This window comes from Solanum dulcamara, chromosome 9 (genome assembly GCF_947179165.1).
Source record: "Solanum dulcamara chromosome 9, daSolDulc1.2, whole genome shotgun sequence".
Lineage (NCBI taxonomy): Eukaryota > Viridiplantae > Streptophyta > Magnoliopsida > Solanales > Solanaceae > Solanum > Solanum dulcamara.
The window spans coordinates 41242971-41260752 of NC_077245.1; the positions used below are offsets into that span (position 1 = coordinate 41242971).

Below are 17782 nucleotides of genomic sequence, written 5' to 3' on the forward strand. Positions count from 1 at the left end.
GAAGAAGAACCTTGTTGTTCTTGAAACCCTAGATTGGAATTATAGGAGAACCTTGAGAGAATTGCTTTATCTTGCCTTAGGGAAATTTAGGAGAATGAATTAGAATAGGAGGGAAATTTGAAGGGATAGGTAGTTATAGGCTTGAACTTGGCCCAAAAGATGTCTAGATTTATTGGACCGAACTTGGGGAAAAAACAATATTACCCTTCATTAAACTTCGGATTGGACCCTACGAATTGGATTCTACGACTCGTCTTCAAGTCTATGGATCGTAGACTTGAGTCGTGCTGCAGGTCTGAGAATCCCTGAAATTTTGGGGTCTCTGATTCTCTTTCACGACTCGTGTTTACGACACAACTCGTCCTTGAGTTTACGACTCGTGAACTCCCCTCGTCCTGCAACCCCTGAAACTTGCAAAATTCCAAGTCTCTAATCTTTCCCCATGAGTCAGTATGACAAATGGTCAACGTGCCTACGATTTTTATATGAGCAATAAAATTTGTATAATAACAAATTTTATTAAACTGTAGCCAGTTCACTTAATTAATTGAAACTATACCCTTATCGCATAATATAATAGTAATGTTTGCCAATTCGCGTAATTTTCCCTAAATAGTATGTGTGTATATATATATATATATATATATATTTTTTTTTTTTATTATTATTATTATTTATTTATTTATTCATAAACAAGCCAACAAAAAGTTAAATACTCCCTTTATTTTAATTTGCCTGTCTTGCCTTTTCTTTTTAGTTCATTTTTTTTAAAGAAATACTCTTTTCTTTATTGACAATACTTTAATTTTAATTTTCTATATTACATGTTTAAAATCACAAAATTAAATGACATTTTGATATATTTTACATATGTTTAATTTATGATAACACAATTTAAAAATCTTTTTTTACTTTTAAAAATTATGTGTCAAATCAAAATTGGACATCAATTTAAAATGGAGAAACTAACCCATTTATAACAAATTGTAAATTATATTAATTTTATTTCAGGTACCAAATAAATCCAATATTATGCTTAAAAATAAATATAAAAAAGAAAACCTAGAATTATAGGGGCGGGTATGAAGAACAATATTTTTCTAGAAAATGTTTGTTGAAAACTGAGTTTCTTACTTATTTTCTAATATTTGATAAGTAAGCGACAAAAATATTATCCCAAATATATATATATATATATATATATATATATATATAATTGAGTAAAAATATTATGTGCGCGATTAGAAAATGTTAGCCCCGTATCAAACACACTCATTGAGTAGGTTATGCTTTTTAGTAAAATATTTTTTAAAATTTATATATATTATAAAAGAGAGTAGTTTGCAATGTGGTTAAGCCAATGGTAAGCTATGAAAAAGCTACCGGATAATTTTAAGACAAAGTTAACAAATATTGTAATGAAAGTTTTTAATTGAAAAAATAAAAGTATTTGGATATACTAATATTAAACTTTCAAAAAAAAAGATTTTTGATTAGCTTAAAAGTAGAAACCTATGATTGAAGAGTTTTAAATGGACTCTTACTATTTAATAAACTTATCATTTTAAGATATTATAAAATAAATTTAAATGCATTTAATTTAAATATTAAATTAAAAGATAAAAATATAAAAATATAACTACAAATAATAATAATAAAAACAATAATAATAATAATAATAATAAAGTAATAGCAATAGTAATAGTAGCAGGAATAATCTCAATAACAATAATAATAATAATAAAAATAGTAGTAGTAGTAGAAATAATAATAATAATAAAAATAAACAAAAGAAGAAAAAGAAAAGGAAAAAGAAGGAAGATAAATGCGAAAATGTGGGGGGCGGAGGGGGGGAGGGTAATCTTATTTTAGAAAAAGGGAAAAGACATAAATTTCCTCGGAAGTTATACCAAAAAGTTAGTTACACAATTAAACTATAATGACGACCTATTACACACCTAAATTACCTAAAAGTGAAACTATTACACAACTAAACGCATAATACCACTCTCATAGTATGTGGTGTATTATACAGCCTGCCACGTGGCGCCAAGTCAGTGTCACGTCATCGCCATGTCATCGCCACATTAAAAATTATATTTTTTTTATATTTTTGTTTCTTTTCTTTTCTTTATTAATCAACTTTTCTTTTATTAACTATATTTTATACTAATTAACACCTACTTAATTATTAACTATCCATCCAACTTTTTATATTTTTTCTTTATTAATTAAATTTTCTTTTATTAACTATATTTTATACTAATTAAATCCTAATTAATTATTAACTACCCATCAATTATTAACCATCATCCGATTTTTTATATTTTTTTCTTTATTAATTAACTTTTCTTTTATTAACTATATTTTATACTAATTAAATTCTAATTAATTATTAACTACCAATTCGATTTTTTATTATTTTTTCTTTTCTTTTCTTTTATTAACTATATTTTATACTAATTAACTTCTAATTAATTATTAACCACCCATCCCCCCTTTCAACACCCCTTTCAACAAATATAAGGGAAAAAAAATAAAGTGATACAATTAGTTTGTTTAGAATTAGTGTAATTAATTTTGAATTAGAATTGAAAATAAGTTATTTCTTGGTCGAATGCTCCTAAATTATTGCACCATTATCTCTCCTGTATAGTTTTAATTTTAATTTCTACGTTTTTATAATTCAATGAAACACATACACGTTCTTTTGGGTCTCTTCATTGTAGCATCTGGGTTTTTTCATCTTAAATTGTTGATTAATCTCTATTGTCAAATTTCTGTTAATGGAATGCAATACTAAGATTTATATATATATATATATATATATATATATAATAAATGAGAGTATTTTGCAATGTAGTTAAATCAAGTGGCAAGATATTGAAAGCCACCTGATAGTGTTAAGATATTTTATTTGTTTTATCATGCATAACAAAATAATTCATTCCAATTTCTATATTTTGATATAAGAGTAAATAATATTCAACTACTTATCCTTTGAACACAAAAAATAATAATTTAATTCAAAATCAAATTAGAGGAAAGTAAAGTAATTAAAATAAAGAAAAATATAAACGGGGGATTGAGGTGCGGGTGGCGTGGGGGCATTTGAACTATTTTTGAGAATATAATGAAGTAATTAGATAATACATATATACTATTTATAAATTTTAAATGGAGAGATGGGAGAAAAGTAAAATAAAAAATATATAATTTTTTTTTTGGACAATCATTTTTTTTATATGGTAAACAACATAATGATTAAAAAAAATTAAACGAAAAAACTTTTTTGTAATTATAAAATTATTTTCACTCATATAGAGTTTGGTTAGGGGAAGGGGAGGGGAAAAGGGGAGGGAGGGTGGGCAGAGAAATATTAAAAATCTAATTTTTTAATTTTTTGAATAATATAATAAAAAATTAGGAAGAATAAAAGTTTTTTTTTTATATAATTACATGAATAATTTTTTTTTATAAATTGAATTAGAGGTTGGGGTATTAGGGTCTGAGGTGGTGGAAGGGTGGAGGTGTGGGTGAGTAGAATATTTTTCAAAATAAAAATAAAAGTTGAGGGTAGGGTGTAATGTAGGTTTAAAGCGTAAACATTTTTTTTCATATTTTATTGAGGAATAATATGAATTAAACTTTTTTTTTAAAGTTATATAATTTTAACATGCTTAAATGAGACATTTCAATATGAAATGATTAAAAATATTAGATTAATATTATCCGCATATTAAATTAATATTAGCTTAAAAATATTAGATTAATATGCACGGATATGTATACTAATATTTTAAATACCATAATATGAGAAAATTAAAAAACAGTGTCAACGAGGTGTATGAAACAGACTCATTGATGAGGTGTAAGCAAGCAAGCATAGATGATATTAGTAACGATGAGACAGTGATTAAACCTACTTCCCCCACTTTAAACCCTTCCCCTTCCCCTTCCCCTTCCCCTGGTCTGTCTTCTCCTACTCTCTTTCAATCAAAAATGGCATTCTCGTCTCCTATTTCTCCATCTTATTCATCTCATCTCTCCTTGAAACATTTCAAGGCCAATGGGACCAAGCTTTCCACCATTAACAAGATCTACCCATTTTCTCTCCTCCAACGCTCTCCTTTTCTCAAGTAACTAATTAACTTTCTTTCTCTCTTACTCTGATGTCAAGAATCTTGTTTATTTATTTTATACTATTTCTATTTTGGGATGGGAAGAGCGAGTAATGTCACCGTTTACCGAAAGATAATGGGTTTTACATCCATGTGGTGTTAAATGCTTCAGATTAGTTACATCACGACTTTGTTATTGGGTAATGTAAGTATTGGTAGTATAATAATAAAGTTAGAAACTAATGCTGCCTTTTGTGGTTTTATGGTCTTCTATTGAGTAGTGAGAGCAGGATCGGCAACTTTCTTTCTTTCACATAGTTTTAATGTGCTTTGTTTTTGTGGGTTCACACTTCTAACTACAACATCACAGAATTACATATCTTCTACGAAATCAGGAACTGGCTGTCAAATGGATGTCCTTTTGCTAATTTTTCTGAGATAGTTACTTGCTACAATAATGGAGAGAGGGGGCTTGGGAAGTTCACATTTTCCGTTGTTGGTCCACATCCTCGTCAATTTAAAGAGAAAAATAATTGTTCATAGTGTGTACGTGATCAGCAAACAGAAAGAAAATAAAGAGAGCAAGTATTTCTTGGTGAAAAAATTATATCACCAATACAAGCCCTCCTAATTTGATGTTTTAATTAAGGGCAAACTTTTATCTATATCACCGTGTTAGATAATACTATCTTCTTTGGTTTGGCACTATAATTGATGAGGGTGCCAGAAGGCAGGGAAGGTGAGCCTAAATATAGATGCTTATGATTACTGAATGTGGGTTGAAACATGTAGAAAATGAGAGGATTTGATGGGTAGTTAATTGGTATGGCGTGGAGGACGAATAATTCAAGGATTCAGGATCTTTTAGGAAGCAGATCAGCTATACCTCTATATAGGGTGTGGACAATGAAATTAGCAGAAAAATGTGAAGAAATAAAGAAGCGCATGACGTTTGGACCTAGCCACTCAATCCCTGCAGTTAACACTGAATCAATAAATAGTTGTTGAAATGAACTAACCAGTTTCAAAAAAAAAAGGTTGTTGAAATGAACAAGTCCAAAATGAATTCCAACTGGTATAGTTTCAATGTTATGTCCATTAAAGTTTTATCCATTCTTCTTGTAAGAACAAAGATTATTTTGCTCATTTAAATCTGTATACAAGACTGCCAGCACAACCTATTGTGCTGACGATTTATAGAATGCTACAACAACAACAACAATAACAACAACCCAGTGAAATCCCACAACATGGGATCTGGGGAGGGTAGAATGTACGCAGACCTTACTCCTACCAAGGTAGGACGGCTGTTTTCTGGAGACCCTCGGCTCAGTAAAAGCATAAATGCATAAAAAAATGTTAGATAAGAATAGAAAATTAAAAGCTTTATGAGAAAAACAACAAACAAATAACGAATAGATAACAAATAAATACAAATAAATAAATACAAATAACAAATAACGATTAAATAAATAATGAATGCGTCACAAGTAAAATTGAGTAATCAAAGCATAGAAAGTAATAAATAATAACAGAAATAACAGAAATCAGAAGTCAAAGCGCAAGAGATCGTAATGCACTACTACGCCTATGAATAGAGAAAAATAACGAGACTATGAACTAGCCTTCTACCCTAATGTGGGTCCTCCACACCCTCCTATCTAAGGTCATGTCCTCCGTAAGCTGTAACTGCGCCATGTCCTGTCTAATCACCTCTCCCCAATACTTCTTCGGCCTACCCCTACCTCTTCTGTAACCATCCATGGCCAGCCTCTCACACCTCCGCACTGGGGCATCTGTGTCTCTCCTCTTCACATGTCCATACCATCTCAGTCGCATTTCCCGCATCTTGTCTTCCACCAAGGCCACTCCTACCATGTCCCGAATAGCCTCATTTCTAATTCTGTCGCTCCTGGTGTGCCCACACATCCATCTCAGCAACTTTCATCTTTTGAATGTGAGAAGTCTTAACTGGCCAACACTCCGCCCCATACAGCATAGCCGGTCTAACCACCACTTTGTAGAACTTGCCCTTAAGTTTTGGTGGCACATTCTTGTCACATAGCACTCCGGAAGCGAGCCTCCATTTCATCTACCCTACCCCAATACGATGTGTGACATCATCGTCAATCTCCCCGCTGCCTTGCATGATAGACCCAAGATACTTGCAACTACTTCTCTTTTGGATGGCCTGAGCACCAAGCCTAACTTCAACGCCAACCTCCTGAGGTGTCTCACTGAACTTGTACTCTAAGTACTCTGTCTTTGTCCTACTCAACTTAAACCCTTTAGACTCCAAGGTATGTCTCCAATCCTCCAGCTTAGCCTTAACTCCGCTACGAGTCTCATCGATCAGAACTATGTCATCCGCGAAAAGCATACACCATGGCACCGCACCTTGAATTTGTCGCGTCAATCCATCTATCACCAAGGCAAATAAAAAAGGACTAAGAGCTGATCCTTGATGCAACCCCATCACCACTGGGAAGTGCTCTGAGTCCCCTCCTACTGTCCTTATCCTGGTTTTGGCTCCCTCGTACATGTTCTTGATCACCCTAATGTATGCCATAGGTACACCTTTAGCCTCCAAACATGTCCATAGTATTTCTCTTGGGACTTTATCATAAGCCTTTTCTAGGTCGATGAATATCATATGCAAGTCCCTCTTCCTCTCCCTATGCTGCTCCACCAGTCTCCTCATAAGATGGATGACTTCTGTAGTTGAGCGTCCCGACATAAATCCAAACTGGTTCTCTGAAATAGACACGTCTCTCCTCACCCTCATCTCTACCACTCTTTCCCACAGTTTCATAGTATGGCTTAGTAGCTTAATACCTCTATAGTTGTTGCAACTCTGGATATCTCCTTTGTTTTTGTATAGAGGGATCATTATGCTCGACCTTCATTCTTCGGGCATCGTTGCCGTTTTAAAGATGACATTAAATAACCTAGTCAACCACTCCAAACCTACCGAGCTCGTGCTCTTCCAAAATTCCCCAGGAATCTCGTCAGGTCCGGTTGCTCTTCCCCAGCGCATCCTACGAACGACACTCTTAACCTCCTCGACCTTAATACTCCTGTAATACCCAAAATCGCAACGCCTCCCTGTATGTTCTAAATCTCCCAACACAAAGTCTCTGTCCCCTTCCTCATTCAAGAGTTTATGGAAATAGGACCGCCATCTCTGTTTAATGAGGGTCTCGTCTACCAATACTTTTCCATGCTCGTCCTTAATGCACTTCACTTGGTCCACATCGCGTGCCCTTCTCTCCCGCGCCCTAGCTAGCCTGAACAATTTTCTATCCCCACCTTTCTCTTCTAGTTCAGCATAGAATGCTACCTTCCTAAAATTTCTTTTTATCCATTCAGATACTGTAGTTTGATGGTAGAAAATTTGCCACATTTGTGGTTTTACTGGGACAATGTCATCACTTGAAAGAAATAACATAAACAGAAAGCAGCTAACTGATGTCCCACAGTATTGATTAGCAAAGAAGTGAAGATTTTCTGCAAAGGTCAAGAGAATAGTTAAATCCATTTGAGGAGTGTGTCCTAGCAAATGTAAGCCTGATGTTTGATCTTGTAAGAGATGGAAACTTGTTAAATAAGCCTGATGTTTGATCCCCAAAGACATGTTTCTCTGACATGCCTGATGTCTTCTTTGGTGGAATTTAAGGCTACAAACTTTGGAAAGAGAACAAAGAGAGAGAGAAAATTATCCAATCCATGGGGATAAGGTGGACTAACCATCTATGAATGAACATGTACTATATACACATGCAGATGATGTGTAGAGCTAATTGACAAAGCCAATTTATAATGCACACTGTGTCCATTCATCAACACGGATACTCATATCTAATACAGTTTTACTATTCCGATTCTCTTTTTTGGTGAACACAAGTTAGCAAAAGACTAGGGTACCATTGAGATGCAAACCTCGTTTATCATTATAACAAAGAGCTAGTGCATGCTTATTTAATGATACTCTTCTCAGACATACATAGAGCTGCATCTCATACCTGTATAATGCTCTTTAATTAAACTGTTTAGGTCATTCATATATCATGAGATGTGAAAAAGGAAAAAGAAAAAGTTGTTTAGTTTCACTTTATCATGTCAATTTTCTCTTTTATATATAATTTTTTTGCCTTTTTGTCTTTGTTCTTTAAAAAATGCCGAGTCTGCACGTTTTTATTAGCCATGTTGATATTACAGAAAAAACAGTAAGCAACGATCTGCAGGTGGTTGAGGCAGACCAATTCCTTTTACCTTCCTCTTGCTAATTTAGAAGAGATTTCTGATCCATTAGAATTGAAATTACATCATTCTACTTCTTCCATTTTGTCGACTGTTGTAGGACTCTTCAAAATTTAGTTTGTCTAGCTAATGCATGGCATAACATTGAAGAGGTCCTCCTATATAAATAAACTTCGGGCTAACAACTGTATAGGCATAAGAAATAGTTGAGTAGTTTTTGTCATGTCTAAACTTCTAGTTCAACTTTAAGGTACCCTCCCAAAAGGTGAAAAGAGCAAAAGGAATAAAGGAATATTAGGACCATATTTGTATACTTACCATTCTCAGAAAAAAAAGTTTGACCATAGTTGTAAGGACCCTCCCACCTTTAAGCATAAGATTGAGGTTTCAAGTTGTTGAAGGAGCAAAACTGGCAATGCCACTTTTGGGCTCATGGGTAGGGGGTTTGGAGGTGTGGGGTTTTCATTATGCCGCCACTCACCACAGCAAAAATAAGAAAAGAATTATAAAACGAAAAAGAATATTTTGTCGCCATCTGTGACATATACTTTAAGGTAAAAGGTCCTTATAATTTTGCTATTTTGCGAAAAACTTCTAATGAGCATCCTGGACAATTACTACTATGATTTGCCCCTTTCCTTTGAGAATCTTCTTTTCATCTCATTTTTTCTGTTCTGGTAAAGTCTTTCCTTGCTTTTGTTTTATAATTTCATTTCAGAGTGGATTTTTGTTCACAATGGGAAAGAGGAGAATCATCAAAGTTCAGCATAAGTGCTGCTGTGACCAGCAAAGGTCTATTTTACACTTAAAGCTCTTGTCATCCATGTGTGATTTTCCCTGGTTGCTAATTTCCTCTTCCATTATCCAATATTGTGACAGAATACTCGTTGGATGGAGCGCTAGAAAATACTCAGCTCCCTAAGGGTGATTGCTGGTCTGTTCATAAATTTGGTGGTACCTGTGTGGGAACACCTGAAAGAATTGGGAATGTAGCTGAGATAATAACTGCTGATCAATCAGAGAGAAAGTTGGTAGTGGTATCTGCAATGTCAAAAGTAACTGACATGATGTATGATCTGATTTACAAGGCGCATTCTCGAGATGACTCGTATATAATAGCACTTGATGCTGTTAGAGAGAAACATAAATTAGCAGCTGTTGATCTACTTGACGGAGACGACCTAGCTAGTTTCTTATCTAAACTGCAAGATGACATCAACAACCTTAAAGCCATGCTCCGTGCAATATATATTGGTATGCTTGCTTTTCCCGTTTGTTTACCTGATGTCTGGGGGTAAAAGCTTCCTGATGCTTCTATGCTCAAATTGAGTAAACTCCATTGCAAATTTCTAGTTCTACAAAGGATGACGTAAAAGAAAAATAATTTAGAGTACTCCAATCCCCCTCCCCTCACACCTTTGCACGTGGTTAATTGGAAGCATATTGCGGTGCAATAATTATGGTTTTACTTCAGTCTCTGGTTAGCATACTGGTTGTTGCTGTAGTCTCTTGTTTTTGCTAGAACTGAATTGGTTCCTTGTTGGAGTTCCTTTGATTGACCTGCCTCCCTTCTCTGGCATTAACTTTACAGCTTACTTGTTTTGCAGCTGGTCATGCAACAGAGTCTTTTTCCGATTTTGTAGTAGGGTATGGAGAGTTGTGGTCTGCACAATTGTTGTCATCTGCTGTCAGAAAGGTGGGTTTCTTGCAGATTTTGTCCAATCTTACATAGCTAATTAGTTCTTCTAGTTATGAAATTAAAATCATCCCACATCTTGGCTCTACCTTTTAAATTTATATTTGCAGAATGGTGTAGAGTGTAAGTGGATGGACACAAGGGAAGTGCTTGTTGTGAACCCGACAAGTTCTAACCAAGTTGATCCAGATTATCTGAAGTCAGAGGAGAGACTTGAGAAATGGTACTCTAACAATCCATCTAAAACAATCATTGCAACGGGCTTTATAGCCACCACGCCACAGAATATTCCCACTACTTTGAAGAGAGATGGTAGTGATTTCTCCGCTGCTATAATGGGGGCTCTTTTAAAAGCAGGTCAAGTTACAATTTGGACAGATGTTGATGGAGTATATAGTGCAGATCCTAGAAAAGGTTCGTCTTTGCTCATTGAATGCCTTTCTGGACTTTCAAGACCCAAATTTTATCAAGTATTTATCATTGATGTGGATGTTTTCCAACTAAAAGATGCCTCATTTGCAGTTAGTGAGGCAGTTATACTGAAGACATTGTCGTATCAAGAGGCGTGGGAAATGGTGAAATCATAACATTCTATGCAGTTTCTGAATTTAGTATGGCCTCTTATGGCCCTTTGTAACAGCAAACTTTCTTATTTTTTCTGCAGTCCTATTTCGGCGCCAATGTCTTACATCCTCGAACAATTGTTCCAGTGATGCAATATGACATTCCAATAGTTATAAAAAATATCTTCAACCTTTCTGCACCTGGAACAATGATCTGCCGATCCTCTGGAAATGAATACGAAGATGGACAAAAATTGGAATCCCTTGTCAAAGGATTTGCAACAATTGACAATGTAGCCCTTGTGAATGTTGAGGGGTAAGGCTGCACTCATTCAGGAGTAGTGACATGTACGATTTCCTTATTTTACATGATGCTTATTACCCTTTTCAGAACCGGAATGGCTGGTGTTCCTGGTACTGCTAGTGCCATTTTTAGTGCAGTAAAAGATGTTGGTGCTAATGTAATCATGATATCCCAGGTACATTAATCCACTGATTCCTGTTGTACTTGTTACTATTATGACTACATGAACTTTAATTGGTGGCTATATTACAGGCTAGCAGTGAGCATTCAGTGTGCTTTGCTGTGCCTGAGAAAGAAGTGAAAGCTGTTGCGGATGTTCTGGAGTCTAGGTTTGGTCAGGCTTTGAGTTCTGGACGACTTTCTCAGGTATTATGCTTTCCTAATTGCGTTTGAGAAGTTAACAGTGTTGTCGATCCAATAGTAACAGAAAGTGAAAAACGGGGGGTTCAGTTCTTGGGAACATCTTTTGTAAATGCATTTTGCATCAACTGCACTTTCCATTTCCTGGTTAAGGTTTTAATTTGAGCCCTGTTATATGATAAAGGCCCCCTGCTCTTTTTATCTTTCAACTTGTTCATTTAGATGTTGTACAAGACCAGTTAGATGAGAAAAAGAAAATTCGCAGTAAAGATGCTGTGTGACAGAGCTTCAATAGGTCTTCTCTTGGAGAATATAATCCCGTCCTCATGCGGTGGTTGGAAGATTTGCATTGTGCAACACTGAGAGCTCCAAGGATCATTAATTCTTGCTTGAGAAAAAAGCCAAGAGAAGTTTAGATGTTGATTTGAGCAGAAAGAGGAAGAGTATTGACATAGTTGGATTGAGCATTGTACGGCATATTGGACAAGTTATGATGATAGGCAGATTGAATATTTGTGGCATTAGGTTCTGGGTTTTACTAACTTAAAAATTTAAAGATCGGCTCAAGAGAGCCTAAGAATTGGTAAGGCTGTCAAAATCTAGGTCTACTAGATGCAAACAGAAAAGAGGAAAACCCGAAACAACAGCTTTTGGATGCCTGATCAACAGTGATATATGCACTAACTCAGTCTTGCTTGAGACGTCTTTCTTCTCTAGGGAGGATAATAAAGATGGCCTACCAATTGGAAACAAACTAAGAAATTATGGATCTGGAGGCTTAACACCGCAGAAATGAGAGGAGAGAGGATAAGCCTGGAACATCTATATTTTGTCTGGGCTGATTAAGTTGATTACGGGCATCACAATTCACAAGTATAGTCACACTGCAGAGCTACTCTGATTTAAAAATATTTTACAAACCAGCCAATAAACAAACTAATTTGACCTATAATGCTGCTGCTAAACAAATTCCCACTATTCAAAGCATTGACTATAAGACCAAAAAGGACTTGAGCCACTCTTTTCTCAACTTTCCAGATTTTGCAATTTATGGTTTCAATGTGTAGGGTTTCTTTGACCTTTGGATTCAGCTTTGAAACAGTGTGATTTGCTTGTTTCTTTCTACTGTAGCAAAGAGGGTTGGAGTTTTTGGGGATTTTTCTTCTAACTTCAGATTCTATCAAGTTATCATTTCCACTTCTTTTAGTCACTTCACTAGTTGCAACATTCTATGTCACGACCCAAGACTATCCCTAGATGTGACACGGTACCTAGAGTTCCGAAAGACCCTAAGCTAAACCACATGGCATAAAGATAACATACTGAACTGAAATAATCATGAAAGCAGATTAAAACCATGAATAGTCTAATAAGAGTCTTATATAGCAAAAAGACAATATCTGAAGACACATATGCGGAATCTAACTCTTATGTCTGAAAGCCTCTACTAACATAGGTGAGTTGCTAGGACATGTCCCTAGCTAACTCTAAAATCTGAAACTGAAAGTAAAGTAAAGTTTGAAGAAGTAGTCATAAGAGGCATGTCCTCGAAACATGAGGACCCACCAAGCAATAAGCAAGTTGATAGGATCCAATACTAACTGAGTCCTGAAGGATGTGCGTCAAAACCTATATTATGAGGCAATATAGACAAAAGTATGCGGTCAGTACTATGGAATGTACTGAGTATGAGGAAAGATGCATGAATACAACATGGAAGCATGATAAGTTTGAAAACATGATAATGCATGACCAAGTAAAAAAATGACATAGTAATCCGATAAGCTGAGTTCATAAAACATAATACAAGGTCAATGCAATATTCTGAACATGATAAACTGTTGTGGGAGATGCCATTAACCGACATAAATCATGTGAGCTATAATATGGAGTTTAGTTTACTGCTCCCACACCGAAAAGAGAGTGTCTTATTTGCCAAGGGAAGGACCATAATCTTAAGCTTAGGTGGATCCACTAGCTAATGTCCATTCGGGACAATCCTACGGGGGCACGAGTTTTGGGACTTGGGTAATCGCCACTAGTCCAACTCGGTGCTAAGTAATCTCCCAATGGAACACATGCATAATCATATCGTATTCATAATCTTTGAAGTGGTAAGAATCTAGTAGTACCAAATGAATAATAACTTCATATCATAAGAATAACTCCTATAAAATCATGATTTCTTAGCATATTCCTAAGAGACACTTAATCGAAAGCATCTAAATCATGGTAGTCTTTTCATAGTAAAACCGCATTTCAATTGGAAGTGGCTAAATCATAGTAATCTTTCATAATAAGAATACTTCAATCGAAAGTAACCTAATTTCATAAAAATCATATTGGCACTTTATTCGAAAGCATCCTAAAATCATAATCTCTTTAATTCATAACAACAACATACCTAGTGGAATCCCATAAGTGGGGTCTGCGGAGGGTAGGATGTACGCAAATCTTACCACTACCTCATGGAGATAGAGAGGCTGTTTTTGAAAGACCCTCGGTTCGAAAGTCACAGTTCCAAGTACGAGAGAAAAAATAAATATATAGCATAAAAAAAAAGAAAATAAAAAATATAAATAAATAAATAAATAAAAAGTAAAAATTGAAATAAAAATAAAAATGCAATGCAATGCAAAATTTACAAGACAAGAACAATAACTATAACAAAGTACTACAATAATCAAAGGCAATAGAAACACAATTATAAAGGCACGCCTAGACCTGCGACTACCCTAAACCGACACACGGTAAGACACCATTCTATTCCTATTAGCCTTCTACCCTAATCTGCGACCTCCACTCTTTTCTATCTAAGGTCATGTCCTCGGTGATATGGAGTACCGCCATATCTTGTCTAATCACCTCTCTCCAACACTTTTTCGGCTACCCCTACCCCTCTGCATAGCCCCTAAATCCAACCGCTTGCACCTCCTAACTGGAGCGTCGACACCCCTTCTTTGCACATGCCCAAACCATCTCAGTCTCGCTTCTCTCATCTTGTCGACCACGGATGCCACTCCCACCTTCTCCCAAATAACCTCATTCCTGATCTTATCACTCTTAGTGTGTCCACACATCCTTTTCAGCATCCTCATCTCCGCAACATGCATCTTCTAAATCTGAGAGTTCTTTACTGGCCAACACTCCACTCCATATAACAACGCTGGTGTAACCATCATTTTGTAGAGCTTACCTTTAAGTTTAGGCGGTACCTTCTTATCACACAGGACTCTAAAGGTTAGCCTCCATTTCAACCATGTTACCCCAATGCGGTGCGTGACATCATCATCGATGTCCCCACTACTCTAGATGATGGATCCAAGATATTTAAAGTTTTCTGTCTTGGGGATAGGTTGGGTGGCAAGCCTCACTTCCCTGCCCTCTTCATACATCGCAACACTAAATTTGCACTCCAAGTATTCTGTTTTGGTCCTGCTCAATTTGAACCCTTTAGAATCAAGCGTTTATCTCCAAACCTCCAACCTATTATTAACTCTGTCTCGAGTCTCATCAATCAACACTATATCGTCCACAAATAGCATACACTATGGAACCTCCTCTTTAATAGACTGTGTCAGCTCATTCATCACCCAGGCAAAAAGAAAAGGGCTCAACACCGATTCCTGATGTAGTCCCACCTTCACCTCAACAGGAAAATGCTTTGAGTCACCTCCCACCGTCCTAAGCCGAGTCTTGGCAACAGTATACATGTCCTTTATTACCCTAATATATACCATCGGGATACCTTTAGTCTCCAGTCACCTCCGGAGAACATTCCTCGGAACTTTGTCATAAGCCTTTTCAAGGTCAATGAACACCAATTGGAGATCCCCTTTTCTTTCTTTAAATTTCTCCACCAGTCTCCACATAAGATGGATTGCTTCAGTAGTTGACTGCACTGGCATGAATCCGAACTGGTTCTCTGAGATTGACACTTCTCTCCTCACCCTCATCTCCACCACTCTCTCCCAAATCTTCATAGTGCGGCTTAGTAGTTTGATACCTCTGTAATTATTATAGTTTTGGATATCACTCTTGTTCTTGTACAATGGAACTATGATACTCCACATCCATTCATCAGGCATCTTAGCAGTCTTTAAAATAACATTAAACAACTTAGTCAACCACTCCAAACTTGCCTTGTCAGTGCTCTTCCAAAAGTCCACCAGAATCTCATCGGGCCTTGATGCTCTCCCCCTCCTCATCCTACTTACAACACGTCTAACCTCCTGAACCTTAAAACACCTGCAATACCCAAAGTCTCGAAGACTATGAGAGTACGCCAAATCACCCAGTACAATGTCGCTGTCTCCTTTTTTCATTTAGGAGTCTGTGGAAGTAAGTTTGCCACCTTTGCTTGATAGAGGTTTCATCCACTAACACTTTACCTTCCTCGTCCTTGATGCACTTTACTAGATCCAGATCGCGTGCTTTTCTCTCTCTCGCTTTGGCGAGCCTATACAATCTCTTATCCCCATCTTTTTCCCCTAACTCAACATACACGCGTTCAAAAGCTGTCGTCTTAGCACTGATGACCGCCGACTTCGCTTCCGTCTTTGCATTCTTATAGATATCTTTAAGCCTATTCTTCTCCTCCACACACTCCAATCACTCCGTATAGGCAACCTTCTTGGCTTTCACTTTGCCTTGTACTTCTCCATTCCACCACCAGTCTCCTTGACGACCATCAAAGATTCCTCTTGATATCTCAAGAACCTCGACAACTGCTTTTCTAATGCAACCAGCTGTCATGTTCCACATGTTGTTCACATTCCCGCTATTATCCTGGCCCCTAAACCATTCAACTTCTCCCCCATCTCCCGAGAAAAGGCGAGAGTTAGGCCCCCCATCTAATTCTCGGTCGATCATAAATGGTCTTCTTTCTCTTATCCCTCTTAATCTCCAAGTCCATCACCAAAAGCTTATATTATGTGGTAATATTTTCACTCGAAATAACCTTGCAATCCTTACAAAGGCCTCTATCACCTTCCGGAGGAGTAAGTAGTCAATCTGAGTCCTAGCTACCGTGCTACTAAAAGTGACCAATTGATTATCCCTCTTCAAAAAATACGAATTAGCAATAACCAACTCAAAAGCTTTGGCAAACTCCAAGAGAGAAACCTCGCCGCCATTCCTTTCCCCAAAACCAAAGCCTCCATGGACATCATCAAAACCATTAGAAGTTGTACCGATATGACCATTGAAATCTCCACCAATGAAAATCTTTTCAGTACTAGGTATACCACTGACTACTTCATCCAAATTCTCCCAAAAGAGCCTTTTGACTTCTTAATCCAGACCCACATGGGTGCATACGCACTAACAACGTTCACAAAAAGCCTGCCTATAACTAGCTTAATAAACATCATCCTATCACTGTTCTTCTTTACCTCTACCACACACTCCCTAAGATCCGCGTTGACTAGAATACCTACTTCATTTCTATCTCTTGAGCCTCCTGAGTACCATAATTTAAATCCGTCCACATCCCGAGCTTTGGAACCTACCCATCTAGTCTTCTGAACACAGACTATATTAATTATTCTCCTTTTAAGACTCTTTACTAGCTCTATGGACTTTCGTGTAAGCGACCCTATGTTCCACAATCCTACTCTTAACTTATGAAAATCCGTCTCCCTCTTACTGCTATTTCCCCTCGCCTTCACCCCAATTGAGGACATGACCCTAGTCCACCATCAGTAACCAAAGCCACTAAAACGATATGAACTACAAAGTGAAAAAAAACTGATAACAAATAAATTAAGAGAATACAAGCAACGAGATAATAATTGACAAGATAGAATGTATAATAAAGAGACAACACACACTAGCTAATATGCAAATCGACAACCTTAGACACTAAGTGAAGAAGGAAAGTGAATAACAATAACTAAAACACTAAAGGTAGGAACTAGTAAAGAAGAATAGTAATCAAACTTCAAATAATTAGTTGAGGAGAGGAAAGATAAAACCTGGCTCGGAGATATTTAGCCGCCGGAAAATTCGATGGAAAGTTCGCCGGAAAGATCTCACCGGAAACCACTAGATCTAGGTCCGATCTAAACAGATCTGGAGGTATTTCACCGGAAAACGAAAAAAGAAAGAAGAAGAAGAAAGTAAGAAAGAGAATTTCGCTGGAAAAGGATCCTGTTGTTTGCCGGATAGCACAAGCAGTGGTGGGCTACTGCTACTTTGTACGAAGAAGATTAATTGAGGACACGGAGCGCAATCAAGAAATACAGCAGGCAATGACCAAGAGAATTGATTTTCCGTAGTCATTTGAAAACTTCATGAATTCAAATGGTCCAAGCAGATTAATGTCTGTTGGACTTTGGAGTGGCTGGAAAAGTCTGGCTGATCGCTGGAGAAGTCTAGTCAAGTCAACTAGTTGGAGTCGGAGTCTCAGTCACAGTCTAAGAGTGCAATTGTGCAAATTTGGAAAGAAAAAATCCTAAAATTACCTTTTAACTTTTAA

The 17782-nt window shown here is 36.5% G+C and overlaps 1 protein-coding gene across 1 annotated transcript in view; it reads left to right on the forward strand.

The window, feature by feature from the left end:
- The first annotated feature begins 3854 nt into the window (after window positions 1–3854).
- The window catches only part of LOC129902291 (bifunctional aspartokinase/homoserine dehydrogenase, chloroplastic-like), a 36011-nt gene continuing 22083 nt past the window's right edge, over window positions 3855–17782 (forward strand). Inside the window, exons 1-9 of the mRNA XM_055977461.1 lie at window positions 3855–4139; window positions 9100–9173; window positions 9261–9635; window positions 9989–10077; window positions 10188–10491; window positions 10600–10652; window positions 10742–10956; window positions 11032–11119; window positions 11197–11310. Coding sequence (XP_055833436.1) covers window positions 3865–4139; window positions 9100–9173; window positions 9261–9635; window positions 9989–10077; window positions 10188–10491; window positions 10600–10652; window positions 10742–10956; window positions 11032–11119; window positions 11197–11310 — 1587 coding nt within the window. The 5' untranslated portion in view covers window positions 3855–3864. The remainder of the gene's footprint in view (window positions 4140–9099; window positions 9174–9260; window positions 9636–9988; window positions 10078–10187; window positions 10492–10599; window positions 10653–10741; window positions 10957–11031; window positions 11120–11196; window positions 11311–17782) is intronic.